This window comes from Vigna radiata, unplaced genomic scaffold (genome assembly GCF_000741045.1).
Source record: "Vigna radiata var. radiata cultivar VC1973A unplaced genomic scaffold, Vradiata_ver6 scaffold_365, whole genome shotgun sequence".
Classification (NCBI taxonomy): domain Eukaryota; kingdom Viridiplantae; phylum Streptophyta; class Magnoliopsida; order Fabales; family Fabaceae; genus Vigna; species Vigna radiata.
The window spans coordinates 226,477-240,732 of record NW_014542353.1 but is presented as its reverse complement, the minus strand read 5'-3'; the positions used below and the strand labels follow the sequence as shown (position 1 = coordinate 240,732).

Genomic DNA, 14,256 nt, shown 5'->3' with positions numbered 1-14,256 from the left:
CAGGGAGAAGAAACAGAGCGTGGGATAATGGGGATAGGGATGAAGATCGAGAGAGGCTTAAACGAGTGAAAGAGAAATTGGGAGCTTGGCTAAACAGTTGATGATGATGTTTTCAAAGAATGCAGGTTGCAATAGCAACCTGAGACGATGGTGATTGAGAAGGGAGAGTGGGAACGATTCATACACGTGCAGAACCATGGCAAACACCAAGCGTAATAGCAAGCGTAGGCCATAATACATATTCCTCTTCAGCCTCCGCCATTCACACCACAACCTAATTGTGCCTGCCAAAACCGTTTTTTTTCCTCCCCAACCAGCACGTACCTTTGCCAGTCTTGCAACCTCTCTGCCACCCCAAAAACCGCCTCTACTGTCCTTTTTCCAGGCCGAATAAATTTCTCTTTTTACTTCTTTTTTTGTTTTCACAATACGACAAAATTAGCATTCCAAACTATTTTCATTTTTTCTTTCTCTTTTTTTTCTCTCGTTTTTTTGACGTTTCCTTTCTTTTTTCTTTCTTTTTTATATTTTTTTTATATATATTTTTTTCAAATAGGAAATAAAATCAAATCTAATAATAATAAGAAAGCTAAATCAAATACCAAAAAACTAAAAAAATAAAATAAAATGAAAATGAAAACAAAATTGAAAATAAGACAAAAACAAAAACTAAATCCTATTATTCAGTCACCCGGACGAAATTGGGTGTTGACAACCACCTTTTTCGGTGCAGTAAGTGGTTATCTCTTCAACTGTAAGTGGTTATTTGTGGACTGCATTTTGTACAACAATAAAAGTGTTCAATTCAATCCCAATGACCACATATATCTTACTGCAGTAAGTGGTTATGTCCTCAGTAATATGTGGTTACTTTATAAAGATGTTTTGTAAAACAATAAAAGTGTTTTAATTGAATCCCAATGACCACTTTTTTAGGGAGAGTAAGTGGTTATCTCTTCAACTGTAAGTGGTTATTTGTGGACTGCGTTTTGTACAACAATAAAAGTGTTCAATTCAATCCCAATGACCACATATCTCTTGGTGCAGTAAATGGTTATCTCCTCAGTAATATGTGATTACTTTAGAAAGATGTTTTGTACAACATAAAAGTGGTTTAATTGAATCCCAATGACCACTTTTTTTGGTGCAGTAAGTGGTTATCTCTTCAACTGGGTTATTTGTGGATTGCATTTTGTAAATCACTCATAAGGATGAACTTAAATTTATAATGCCCACCTCATTTACTATATATAGTTATTTTTATATTAAAAACAAAAAATAAATATAGAAATTATTTTATATCATTATAAGTGATTTTAATTATTCCAGTTATTTTAAATTATAAATGTCAATAATAATTTGGAAAGATATGCACTAATGTATGGTTTTATGACTATTAGGTGTGTAAATGGTAGTTAATAAAATTATATGAAAGCTTTGCCAAAAATATTCTTTCTTAAGCAAGCTTTCTAATATACTTTGTCAAAAAAACAAATAGTTTGTATTTTGAATTCACACTTAAACTTTGTAATAAAGTGAATTTTTTTGGCAAAGTACAAAACATAGTTAAGAAATGTAACATTGTAGATTTTAGATGCCTCTTAAAAATGATTCGTTAGGTATTTTTTTTTTAAGATAATCCTTTAATTCTTTCATTATTTTGCATCACCTAATGTACTCTAACAAGATAAAGGAAACTTGAGAAAGTAATTATTTATAAATCTTGTGCCACAAATATTATTACTTCCTTAATCTAGTGCGTCTTTTCCCTACATGAGGAAACCATTAAGGAAAAGCAGTCACTATATTAATCAATGATATTGCAGGTCTTGTGAAGTTTCTTCTTTCAATATGCACTCACACCTGCATGACTACAAATCTCTAACAATTAGCAAGCCAAGCTTAAATTTCCCTTTGCTAAAAATATAAACTAGGCCATGGAAATTATAAACTAGGCCCTCTTGGAAATTATAAACTATCAATGATACAAGGAATCAATTTAAGGTCATGGAAATTATAAACTAGGCCCTCTTGTGCATTTTATATTCAAAGTTGATCTCTCTTTACCATCCTTGTTTGAGAACAAAGAAGAACAAAGGCCCCTAAACCAATGAAAGAGAAGCAAAGAGGGATTCATGGCTTCCATGTTCATTTCTCGTATGCAAAAGCAAAAGGAGAAGACACTAAACTTTGTTGTATGATTTGATTGCAAGATATATATTAATCTTTTTTCATCCCCTTTCCCTTGTTCATTGTAGTCTTGTCAACATTGGACAACATGGGTCTTGTGGCAAACATGGTGAGCATAGTCCTATAATTTTATGGAGTGATGCACTTTGATCTGGCCACCTCAAATCCCAAATCCCAAATCCCAAGGACCTGCCCATCATAGAAACCAATGTTACTTGAACAAAATAATTACTCACTTTCAACCTTTTGATAAAGTTTCTGAAGAAGAAAAAACATTATTTATCAAAAGGTATCAAACCAAGCTTATACTGTATATGGGTTCATACATGTAGGCTTTGGCAATGCTCACAGTTCAGGCTGCTTGAACTCATTTACACCCTGAAGCTTGTGGCAAATCAAGTTGTGTCACTGTTGTTGTGTGGGTTAGCACCCAAAAATCATGGCATTGGGGTTTTTTTAATAATAATCTTTGCTTCCTCTATTGGGTTTGTGACCCTTGTTCTTGGTAAGCCATTCTACCGCATCAAAACTCCAGGAGACAGCCCCACCTTGAGAATTGCTCAGGTTTGCATCTCTCTATTTGGCTTTTCCTTCATCATAAGTACTAAACCACTAAACCAACTTACATGCTCATTTTTATAATGTTGAAAAACCATTTTATTTGTTAACTACAGGTTATTGTTGTGGCTTTTAACAACCGAAAGTTGTCACTGCCGGAGTCACATGGAAAACTATATGAAATCAATGATAAAGATGCTACAACGGAAAAGATTGCCCACACCAACCAAATGAGGTGACTCTCCCTGCTCAAGTTCATACTTAACAACAGGCATACACAAAATAAAGGCTAATAATTTCTTGCAAATGACAAGACCATTAAACTAAATAGGGTCCAGCATATTGGTATATTAGGATTCTTTCTCATGTACCTCGGAGTAGGTAACGCCAAGCACCATGCTCCCACTATAACCTCTACATGTCAAGGAACGCCAAAGATATGGGGGAATGAATCATTATAGAAGGGAAAAAAATCCATGCCGTGTGTAAATTGCACAACACAAAATAAAAGTTCCAACTCATTTACGAAAGAAGCTAAAATTAGGACAAATAAAAATACAAAACCCCTAAATCACTTACAAAGACGCAAAGATGGAAAAACCTTCAACTTTACTACCACCGGAAACCTGCACAACCAATTGGGAGGGAGCGGCACAATGATGCTAAAGCTTCACACCGAACAATAACCTCCACAATCACCGATTGAAGCACCTCAAAATCCGAAATGGGAATGTGTAAGGAAAACCACCGAAAGGAAATCAAGGATGCCGAAGAGAAAACCTAATTCTGATTTTTGAACCAAAAGCAAAAGAAAAAAAGTGAAACCAAATTTTTCTTTTTACCCATTTTACTCCCACTTATGGTGCACTCTTTTTCCTAAAAAGCTGACGTGGAGTGTGTCAAATGAATGTCAGCTCCAAGTCAGCGTATCATTGTATTGGAGCTCACCATCTTATACAATTTTACTTTAACAAGTTATTTCTAAGTAAGCTTGAACAGAAAATGTTTTCTTAGCACAAGATTTAACTCTTATTCTTAGGGGTGGGCATAGTTAACGTAAAATACTTAAACTACAGTTAATCCATACTTTTTTAAACTTAAAAAACTAATAATATAGTTAACTAAAAACTAGTTAAACTAATTAATAGTACAGTTTAAAAATACTGAACTATTTTTATATTCAGTACAGTTAACTCAGTTTAGGTTTATATCTCTTACCCCAAGTTTCATTTGTTTTCTCCTTACATCCCATTCTTCCCACTCACCTAGGTTACTGCTGCTGTTGAAGACACANAAAGCACAAGAGAATTATCTCCATGCTCAAACCGTACACAAAAAAGATAAAAGCGAAACAAATTTTGTTTTTTTGCCTGTGTGTGTTTTGAATAGAAGAAGGCCTGGGAAAGTGGCGATTATAANTGGTGGTGCCAGCGGAACAGGGGANGCCACTGCAAGACTCTTCTTTAACCATGGAGCTCATGTGGTGATAGCTGATATTCAAGACGATTTGGGTCTTTCTCTCTGCAATGAGTTGGAATCAGTTGTATATGTTCATTGTGATGTGACAAAGGAAGAAGACGTTGAAAAGTGCATGGACACAGCAATTTCAAAGTACGGGAAGCTAGACATCATGTTTAATAACATTGGGACAACACACCATTGCCCAAGAAATACTGCAAAAATGGTGTGTTGTTGTTTTTTATGTGTTTATGAGGGTGGGCAGATGAAGTAGGGTCTTGGGTTGCAAAAAAGAGTTAACTAAACTACACCGCACAAATTCAACTTAAAAATAGTTCAGTTTAGTTACTTTGAACTGTTTTGTAGTTCAGTGCAGTTTTTTAAAATTAGTTTATAGTTAATTATAATTTTTTATAATATAGTATACTACAAGGCAGTTTGCCCACCCCTACTTATTCTTAATGTCATGCACAAGAACCTCTGGAAGAGTCATCGCAATATGAAAGTATAAGAGTATCATTGAAAGTAGGTAACTTCATATATATAATTGCAGCTATTATTTGTTAAATTATATTCAAAATTAAAATTATGAATAAGAAATAAGACTCAGCAATTTATATATATACATTAATAAATTTTAACTAATAATAAAAAGCTTTTAAGACATCTCGACCCATGTTAAAAAAAAATAGAAGATATTGGAAATATGGCCGGAAAGCCTACTCTGAACCATTTTGGGCCTCAAGAGAGCGAGCCCAATATTCTTTTCTTGTTGGTGCGTTGGAGCAGTTAGGGTTTTGGGTTTGGATTCTCTGAGCGCGAACATTTCCGATCTTTGGAACCAGCGAGTAACAGCAATCTGAGAAATGTCGATGATGCAACGTTACGGACGCAACAAGAGCGTGGTGAAGCGGTCAAAAAAGTACTTGGAGGAAGCACTGTACGTGAAGCTCTTCAAAGATGGCGGTTCCCAACTCAGCGTTCGTCAGAGCCTCAACAACTTCATCAAGACCGGAAAGCGTGTTTACAAATGGGAGGTTGGCGACACTCTCAAAAAGCTTCGCGATCGGAAGCTCTATCAACCTGCTCTCAAGGTCACTCGTTCATTTTCATTTTTCGCTTATTTAGGTTCTAAGTTTAAACTATTTCTACGTTATGTTATCGTCTAGAAACAGATCACGTAAGCAATTCTACTCATTTAACTTTTATTTCTTCTTATTAAATAATTTTTTTGTTGACTGTGATTTTAGTTACTTTATATCCTGAATTGCTCGCTTTCATCTTCTTGACGTGAAATTTATCTCTTGCTACTCCCTCGGTTATGAAAATGTATATAGTGTAGTATACGTTTTTCGCAAAAAAAAAAAAAAATAGTATCATTTTGTTATCAAATTTATGAACACAGGTCTGCCACTTTGATTTAGGTGGCAACAAGGTTTTTGTGGCCACATTGGCTGCATTTGACTGCTGTTTCTTGCAACATCAAGGATCACAATAAAAATATACAACCTTAGGAATCACATCGTATTTTCTGAAATGGAAAACTAAGAAGAGATTATTTTATTTTGAGGGAAAGCAGACGCTGTCCTATTTGAAGGGAATCAGTATATTTACTCCTTGTTTTCCATAGTATGACTTCGGATCTGGTACGTAATGTAGTAGGAATTGTTTTATTGTTGTTTCTTAACTTTTAACTATTGACATTGGTGTTTGTACAAGCCTTGGATGTTGAATTAATATTGTTTTGTTAGCTTATGGATGTGAATGCACCAAAGGCAATCATAGGGGTACTAGTGAATTAATGATAGTATGTGCTGTCAACTTATTAACACACTGACACAATACTGATGAACAGAAGATTGGGAAATTTTGCATCCTTTTTTAAAGAAAAGAAGAGTATACAATTTTCTCAAAAAGAAGAATTTGATGTTTATCATTCTATTAGTTCTTTCAAATTTGAGTGATGAATTGTCTTGTGTGATTATATTTTCTTTGTGCGTGCAAGTTGGGAACAAAACTATGCTAGCTCTAAATCTTCAGTTACTGTTGTTAGCAGACTATAATTTTTCATAACTTTTATTCATGAGGTAATATATTTTTTGTTACAGCTATCGGAAACGATGGCTAAGAGAAACATGATGAAGACAGTTAGTGACCATGCTATACATCTCGACCTGCTTGCCAAGGCTCGAGGAATTACCGCTGCTGAAAATTATTTTATTAATCTCCCAGAATCGGCTAAGAATCATCTATGTTATGGAGCCCTTCTTAACTGTTACTGCAAGGAGTTGAGGACTGAAAAGGCAGAAGGTCTTATGGAAAAGATGAAGGAGCTTAGCCTTCCTTTAAGTTCCATGCCGTACAACAGTCTTATGACTCTTTATACCAAAGTAGGGCAACCTGAAAAAATTCCATCCATGATACAAGAAATGAAGGCTAGCAATATAACACTGGATTCTTACACATACAATGTCTGGATGAGGGCTCTTGCTGCTGTTAATGATATTTCTGGTGTTGAAAGGGTTCATGATGAGATGAAGAGGGATGGTCGAGTCACTGGAGACTGGACAACATATAGCAACTTAGCATCTATTTTTGTTGATGCTGGCTTTTTAGATAAGGCGGAAGTGGCGCTTAAGGAGTTGGAGAAGAGAAACGCTTTCAAAGATATTTCTGCCTACCAGTTTCTAATTACGTTGTATGGGCGAACTGGTAACTTATATGAGGTTTATCGGGTCTGGCGATCACTTAGGCTGGCATTTCCTAAAACTGCAAACATAAGCTATTTGAATATGATTCAGGTGTTGGTTAACTTGAAAGATCTCCCTGGAGCAGAAAAATGTTTCCGAGAGTGGGAATCTGGCTGTCCTAAGTATGATATTCGAGTTGCAAATGTTCTGATTGGAGCATATGCAAAATTGGATATGCTGGAGAAGGCTGAAGAGCTCAAGGAGCGCGCTCGGAGGAGGGGTGCCAAGCCTAATGCAAAATCCTGGGAAATCTTTTTGGATTATCATTTGCAGAAGGGTGACTTTAAGTTGGCAGTGGATTGTCTAAACAAAGCAATAGCAATTGGTAGAGGAAACGGTGAGAAGTGGATTCCATCGTCAAAGGTCATGGATGTCATGATGAGGCATTTTGAACAAGAAAAGGATGTGGACGGTGCAGAAGAATTTCTAGAGATTGTGAAGAAATCTGTGGATTCTCTAGGGGTGGAGGTGTTTGAATCATTGATCAGAACTTATGCAGCTGCTGGTAGGACCAGTTCGGCCATGCAACGGAGGTTGAAGATGGAGAATGTGGAGGTGAGTGAAGACACCCAGAAATTGCTTGAGGCAATATCTGTGGAATGACTCACGATGCTTTCATCCTTCAAGTCTTGATTGTTGTAAATTTAGATGATGTGGTCATTCTACACATTTTTGCTTCGTTGATAAATTTATACATTTTGGAATGGCAAGGGCCTCTAATTTGATTATTGAAAAATAAAATACACATCTCATAGTAAATCTTGTGTGATATAGTAAACATATATTGTGTTTGGCGTAGAAAAAAAGTTGTGCAGATTAGAAATATTTTAAAAGTTGTGTAGATAAGATAGAAAATAAAGAGACATACAGAGAAGAATAGAAATAGTGGAAGGAGTTCTACTATGATCTAAATTTACACTCTTTCCTCACTCTGTCAACTAAGTCGATTGAATTAATTGTTTGGCCCTCTTCTCTTATCTCTATCAAATAATCATGTTATTATTGAAGATTGATTAAAGCAATGCTCAAAATACTTCACCGAGTCTCTATTTTTACAGCATTCAAACTATATAATGTTGTTAAATGATATTGTGGATAGCCAAAACGGACTTGCGAGTGACTTTTGTAAATTAAGATTGCAATGCATTTTAAGTTAAATGAAGGAAAACTATATTTCACTCAAATTTTAGGAGCAAACATTTCTTAGATTGGCTTTGCAGTTTCTATCATGCATATTCCCGATTACTTAATAAACTGTTCTATTAAAATTAGAATCACTTCACAACTACATCAACAATTTCAGGTGAACCTGAGTCAAATGGTTTAAAAAATGGATAATGATACTTTGACACTCCAAAAGTGATAAATTTTTTATAATGTCACGTGTCGTCTTCTTAGTGGTTCATTTGTCAAATAAAGAAAAAAAAACAAAATGATGTGTAAATGAATTGGTAGAGGGTCTCATGTGTCGTGTTTTAGTTTTGTAATTCAAATCATATTTCACATTTGGGATTTAAAATCCTAGAGAGAGAAGCACTCCAGGCCTAGCGAGAAGAGCTTGACGAAGTTTCCACCGTCACTTGCAAACCTACGTCGTTCAACGTTAACTAGAGGACATTCCTCCGCTTTACCATCAATTGGAATGTGCCCAGCCACCAAAAACTTAGTCCCGTGAAGAGGTTTTGGAGTTCGAGTGACTTCCTACCATTCATCGGAAGTGTGTCACTGTTGATCATTCACCGAAGCACTTTCCAGCACTGTTCGAGTGTTTGGAAACTGCCCAGTCACCGAAAGTTGTCTTCGACGTCGTTCCCTACCTTTTTCGCAAGTGATTTTGTTGTGTTTGGTGCATATGATTTTTTGGTGTTCTATGGTTGTTTTTGTCATGTATTTGGGTTGAATGAACCGTTATATAACATGTATTGTTAGATTTCATTTTAAATGAATGGATTGAAGTGTGTGAACACTTTGTTCATTGTTTCATTACAGATACCTTATTTTGGGTGGCTTTATTTTGTGAATATTGATTAAGATACTTTTTTGGGGTCGTTTGGCACAGTTCTTTTTAGATTGATTGTTTAATTTATGTTGAAAATACAAATACGCTTTGTTGAAATATTATTGATTGAGTATTTTCTTATGACCCTTTAGTGTATCTTCTTTTTGATGAAACTGATGATGTTCGTAGAATTCTGTAATATGTCTGTTTGTATATTAATTTTGATTTTATTATATATTCTGCCTTGGATTTGTGAGATTCATTGTTATGCATAAAACATTTCAAAATGATTTTTTTTTTCCAACTTTTTTCTAGTATCTTTTTGTTTATGGCTTTAAGACACAAGCAATGGAACTTCATGTAATATGGCTTCGAAATCAGGTTTAAGTATCCCTTTTTCCGAATTATTTATCTTTTCTTTTGTGTTTTTCTTTGCATAAGCTGCTTCCCACATAATGGCTCAAGACTCAGTCACTTTTGTTCTTGATAAACTGATTATTGGTAGTATGTACTTAATTTTATAGGTTGAAGGCCATGAAATAAGTACCTCTCAGGTTTTAGAGTCTACAATTTCTGAAGATGAATCTGCTAGGATGGCTAAACCATTGATTCAAAATGTTCCATCTATATCATTTTCTAAAGCTCAACGTCTCATTTCTTTATTTTTTGCCTTATGTACTAAGGTTAGTTTATGAACACTTCTTGCAATATTGAAATGACTACAATACTCTTCATCTATTTTAGTAACATTGATGTAGTTTTTCTATATCTTTGCAGAAACCCAGTCTTCTTCAGATTGTATTTAATGTGTTTGGGCAAGCCCCGAAAATTGTTAAACAGGTCTTATTTTGTTGATTATGTTAGTTTACTAGTTTTATTCTTGTAGTATTCAGTGAGTTAGGTTAACCCACCTGTTTCTTTGGTCATGTAGCAGCTGATAAAATATGGGATTGATAGAGTTTGCTCCCATCTCATCTTTGTAGCATAGTAAATAGATTTTTATAAAAAAAAATTGTGTATGGGATTCAAAGTATGTGCCGAAATTGACATCTCTCTGAATCAATTGCTCATGTGATTGTGTAGCAGTATGTGGATGTAACTATTTTTTGCATAACAAAAACATGAATTTTCCACAAAAGGTTATGACTGAATCATGTACCAGTGCTACCAAGAAGTTCACCTTTTCACCATTTTGCATTGTGATTTTCTTTTAGTTAATATTGGCAATAATATTTCTTTGTTTGACACTTCTGACTTTTCCTACTCATGCTTTTTTGGAGTTTTCATCACCACATTCCTATTGTTGTGGGGGCACTGAGGCAATCTTATTTTCAACTGCTCCGTATCATATCTGATCCACCTCAAGGAAGTGAAAATCTTCTGACATTGGTAGCTTACTCTTCTCATTGCTCACTATGGCTTATTTAATCATTGAAGTGAAAAGACATTAATGTTGATCTTGTTTTTTTTAAGGTACGACATATATTGACTCGGGACATGTAGACATCTTTTGATTTAATATCTATTGTTAAACGTTTGTATGAAACAAAATTTAGAGTATGTATATCAGTCAAAATAATTGTAAAATTTTTCACCAATGATTAGATTTTTTTGTTTCTTTTTCTTATCTGTGCTAGTTCTCCATTGTAGGATGTTAGAATTCTTTTTCCATTATTGTCCTCGCTTTCCAAACAGGAGGTTATATTGATATTTTCTTTTATTACCTTTATAGGTGCACTATTGTTCTGGCTTATAAAATATAATTGAGGAAATTTCATACTAGACCGCAAACCATTTTATGAGTGTAAGGAGCTTAAAACTCATTTGTATTAATGTTTAGGGCATTTTATTTTACATCTCATTTTGGTTATTTCTCAGTATACACAATATTCCACTCTCCTCTATCATAGATCTGGGAAATTTGGATCAGTAATTTAATAATGTTGGCAATCACCATCGCAAATTACGTGTTGTTGACATAAAATTAGAAAGAGATATAATGATTGAGGATCTTATCCAAAGCATTTTTCGGTACTTATAAGATAAAATATATTTGGTATTCTTATTCATAACATTTGCCAAATGATAAGGTTCTCATCTATCCAAAGTCAAATCTAGATTAAGTTGTAAATATTATTCTAGAACTAGAATTTATATCAATGTTTTTGTGACTAGGAAATTGATAACGGTTTAAAAATTGTTATTTTCATGCTTAAATTTGATAGTAAAACACACCCTTTGTGGCTTAAATGAGCTTTAAATCAAGTAAAACACTTAGTTGTGTCTTGTGAGAGTCAAAAGTTGGTTTTAGCGATATTATGCTTGTTTTACATTGTTTTGCAGGGTTTTTGGATGAATTAAAGATGGAAGTGAAGTAAGGTGGATTTAGACCCATGAAAGAAGGAGAAAAATGATGGAAAGAAGGGTCAAGCAGGCCGCTGAGCGCCAGAATGGTCCGCTAAGCGCTCAAAGCGATTAGAGGGAAACCGCTCAGAGGCAAAACTAATCGTTGAGCGGTCAAATCGGCACAAGGCAAACCGCTGAGCGGTGAATTTAGGCGCCTGAGCGGTTGTCTATTTTTTTAGCTAGATTCTGTAAATCTTTCTGTAATCTATCTGTTATCTTTTTGGGCTTATATATTGCCCCAATGCGAATTAGAAGGGGATTCTTTTGGCAGAGAGAAACGTCCAGAGCTATTCCACATCTTGGAGGAGGTTCCTTGGATTCTTAGGCTCCATTCAACCAAGTTTAGGGTTATTTCTTTCATTCTTTCACTATTTTCATCTAGTTTCACCATGATTATGGTGAACTAAACCCTTTGTTGTTGGGGAACAATGTAATCTTTTGAAACTCTCATATATTCAAATTCTTATTTATTTCATATNNTTNTNATATACTTATTTATCAATTGTTGGGTTCTCATCTGTGCTCAACGCTTTTATTTTTTAACTCATTCAGTAAAAGATGTTTGTCTTTATCGATATTGGGACGTACGGTAATGTCATGAACTGGTGGGAAATTCCTTGGTTATGCCAATATTGCCTAGGGATAGGGATAGGACGGTCAATTGTAGTTGCTTCCGATCGCATTGCATTATTGGTTACTAGGGGAGGCTAGGGATAGCAAGCCGATAATTACTAATAGGCTCTTTTCACCAAGGGATTGGGTTAAAGGTAAATAAGAAAGTGTGCATGGCAATTAGATAAATAAGTGAAGTAAATAAGAAGAGTAGATATATGAGAGTGGATAAGATGAAATTTTAAACCCCAAACAACACCATTCATTCATAGTTTCTCAAAACCAATTGAATCAACTGCATTGCATGTTTATTTTTGTTCTTTGCATATAACCACCAAATTTATTCTCTTCAAGTCTTATGCGATTAGGTTACATGAAAGTTAAGGCCTAAGAGTCCTTTGGGAAAACGATACTCGGACTTACCCGTTTATATTACTTGATAACGATCTGGTACACTTGCTAGGGACTTAACAGAAATTAAGTTGAGTATGTGATAACGGTTCAAAAACCGTTATTTTTATACTTAATTTTGATATCAAATGCACCCTTGTTGACTTAGAAACTTGCTTTAACTCATGATTTTTCTTTAGTTTTGTGAATAAAAGAGTTGAGGACATGTTTTATGATTTTATCATTAAACTCCCTTGGTTTTGTATGTTTTTGGAGTGAATTGAAAAAAAGGTTGAAGTATCAAATGGTTGGAGTACAAAAAAGTCAAACAGAGTGCAGAAAAGTCAATCAGTCAACCAGAAAAGTCAACCAGTCAACCAGAATGCTGAAAAGTTGACCAGAGTGCTGAAAAGTCAACCAGAATTTAGAAAAAGTCAACCAGAACGTGATTTGATATATTTTGTGCGAATTTTATTATTTGTTTGGGCTTGGACATGTTTTCTATTATATTTATGTCTTATTTAGAGGCCAAAACATCTTAGGGTTTGTATCTTTTGATGGCTTAGGCATAGAAACACACTTTTCACCCCTTTGGGGGTAGATTTGGAGATGGTGACAACTCTCATTTTCTCCTTTTTAGGGTTTCTATCTTTATTCTTTCATTCCATTCACCTAGTTTCTCCATGACGATGGGGAACTAAACTTTATATGTTATTGGGAAAGATGTAACCTCTAAACTCTCTTGTATTTGAATTAATTCTTTTTATTGATATATGCTTTACTTCATTAATTGTTACAGTTTTCCTCTTTGCTCTATCCATGCTTTGTTTAACTCATTCAATTTCATGATCATTGATTTTGTCGATATGGGAACATACGGGGAAATCTAGAACTGGGGAAATTCTCTCAAAGGTAGTATTGCCTAGACATAGGAATATGTGGGAATATGAGGATTGGTTGCACATACACTCCTATGCTTCAGAATTAATTATTAGGGATGCTAGGAATCGTATGAACTCGTAGTTAAGGATATGCTTTCTTACTGGTGACAGAGGTATTAAGTGTTTTAGAGAGTGGCATTAACATTAATAAAGAAGAGGAATTCTTATATACACGAGAGTGATTAGGTGAAATCTAACCTCAACAACATATTCATCTCATATTCTAACCTTCATCCATCCATTCACTTTTATGTTTAACCTCAATTGATCAAATTGCATTCATGTTTATTTTTCTACACTTTATATTTAAAAACCTCAAAATATTGTTTTTATAGTCTTGATTTGTTAAGCAAAAGCATAACAGTTTAGTGTCGTGAATTATTTTTTGTAAAACTCATTGTGCAGAAACAACACTGGGAGCAAAGGCCAAATATGTGGGGAGTTCAGGCAAAGTTTCTGCACACAGGGGTCAAGTGTGAAAATGACATTGATTTTTAAGTGAACCAATTTTTTTTAAGACTTATTAGACAAACAAGTGTATTTTCAGGCATGGATTATCACATTTATATCAAACTCCAAGGCCAAGGAACAATTCTTTGTAAACCTCATTGTGCAGAAACAACACTGGGAGCAAAAGCCAAATAAATGGGGAGTTCAGGCAAATTTTCTACACACAGGAGTCAAGTGTGAAAATGACATTGATTTTTAAGCGAACCAATTTTTTTAAGACTTATTGGACATGCAAGGGATATTTTTAGGCATTTATTATCACATTTATATCGAACTCCATGGCCAAGGAACAATTCTTTGTAAAACTCATTGTGCAGAAACAACACTGGGAGTAAATGATGGAAGATTGCCATGGCTTGGAATCCGTGAGATGCAGCTCCAAACAGCAAGCAATCCGTGAAGTAAAATAGTGCAGCGGAAATGGATGTGTATGAAGGGTTTT

The 14,256-nt window shown here is 34.7% G+C and overlaps 1 protein-coding gene across 1 annotated transcript; it reads left to right on the top strand.

Annotated features, from left to right (window-relative positions):
• Positions 1–4,931: 4,931 nt before the first annotated feature.
• Positions 4,932–7,715, top strand: LOC106779559 (pentatricopeptide repeat-containing protein At1g60770). The gene is made up of 2 exons (XM_014667683.2): positions 4,932–5,300; positions 6,315–7,715. The coding sequence occupies exons 1-2, from the start codon at positions 5,073–5,075 to the stop codon at positions 7,557–7,559; spliced, it is 1,473 nt and encodes a 490-aa protein (XP_014523169.1). The 5' UTR covers positions 4,932–5,072; the 3' UTR covers positions 7,560–7,715.
• Positions 7,716–14,256: the final 6,541 nt, after the last annotated feature.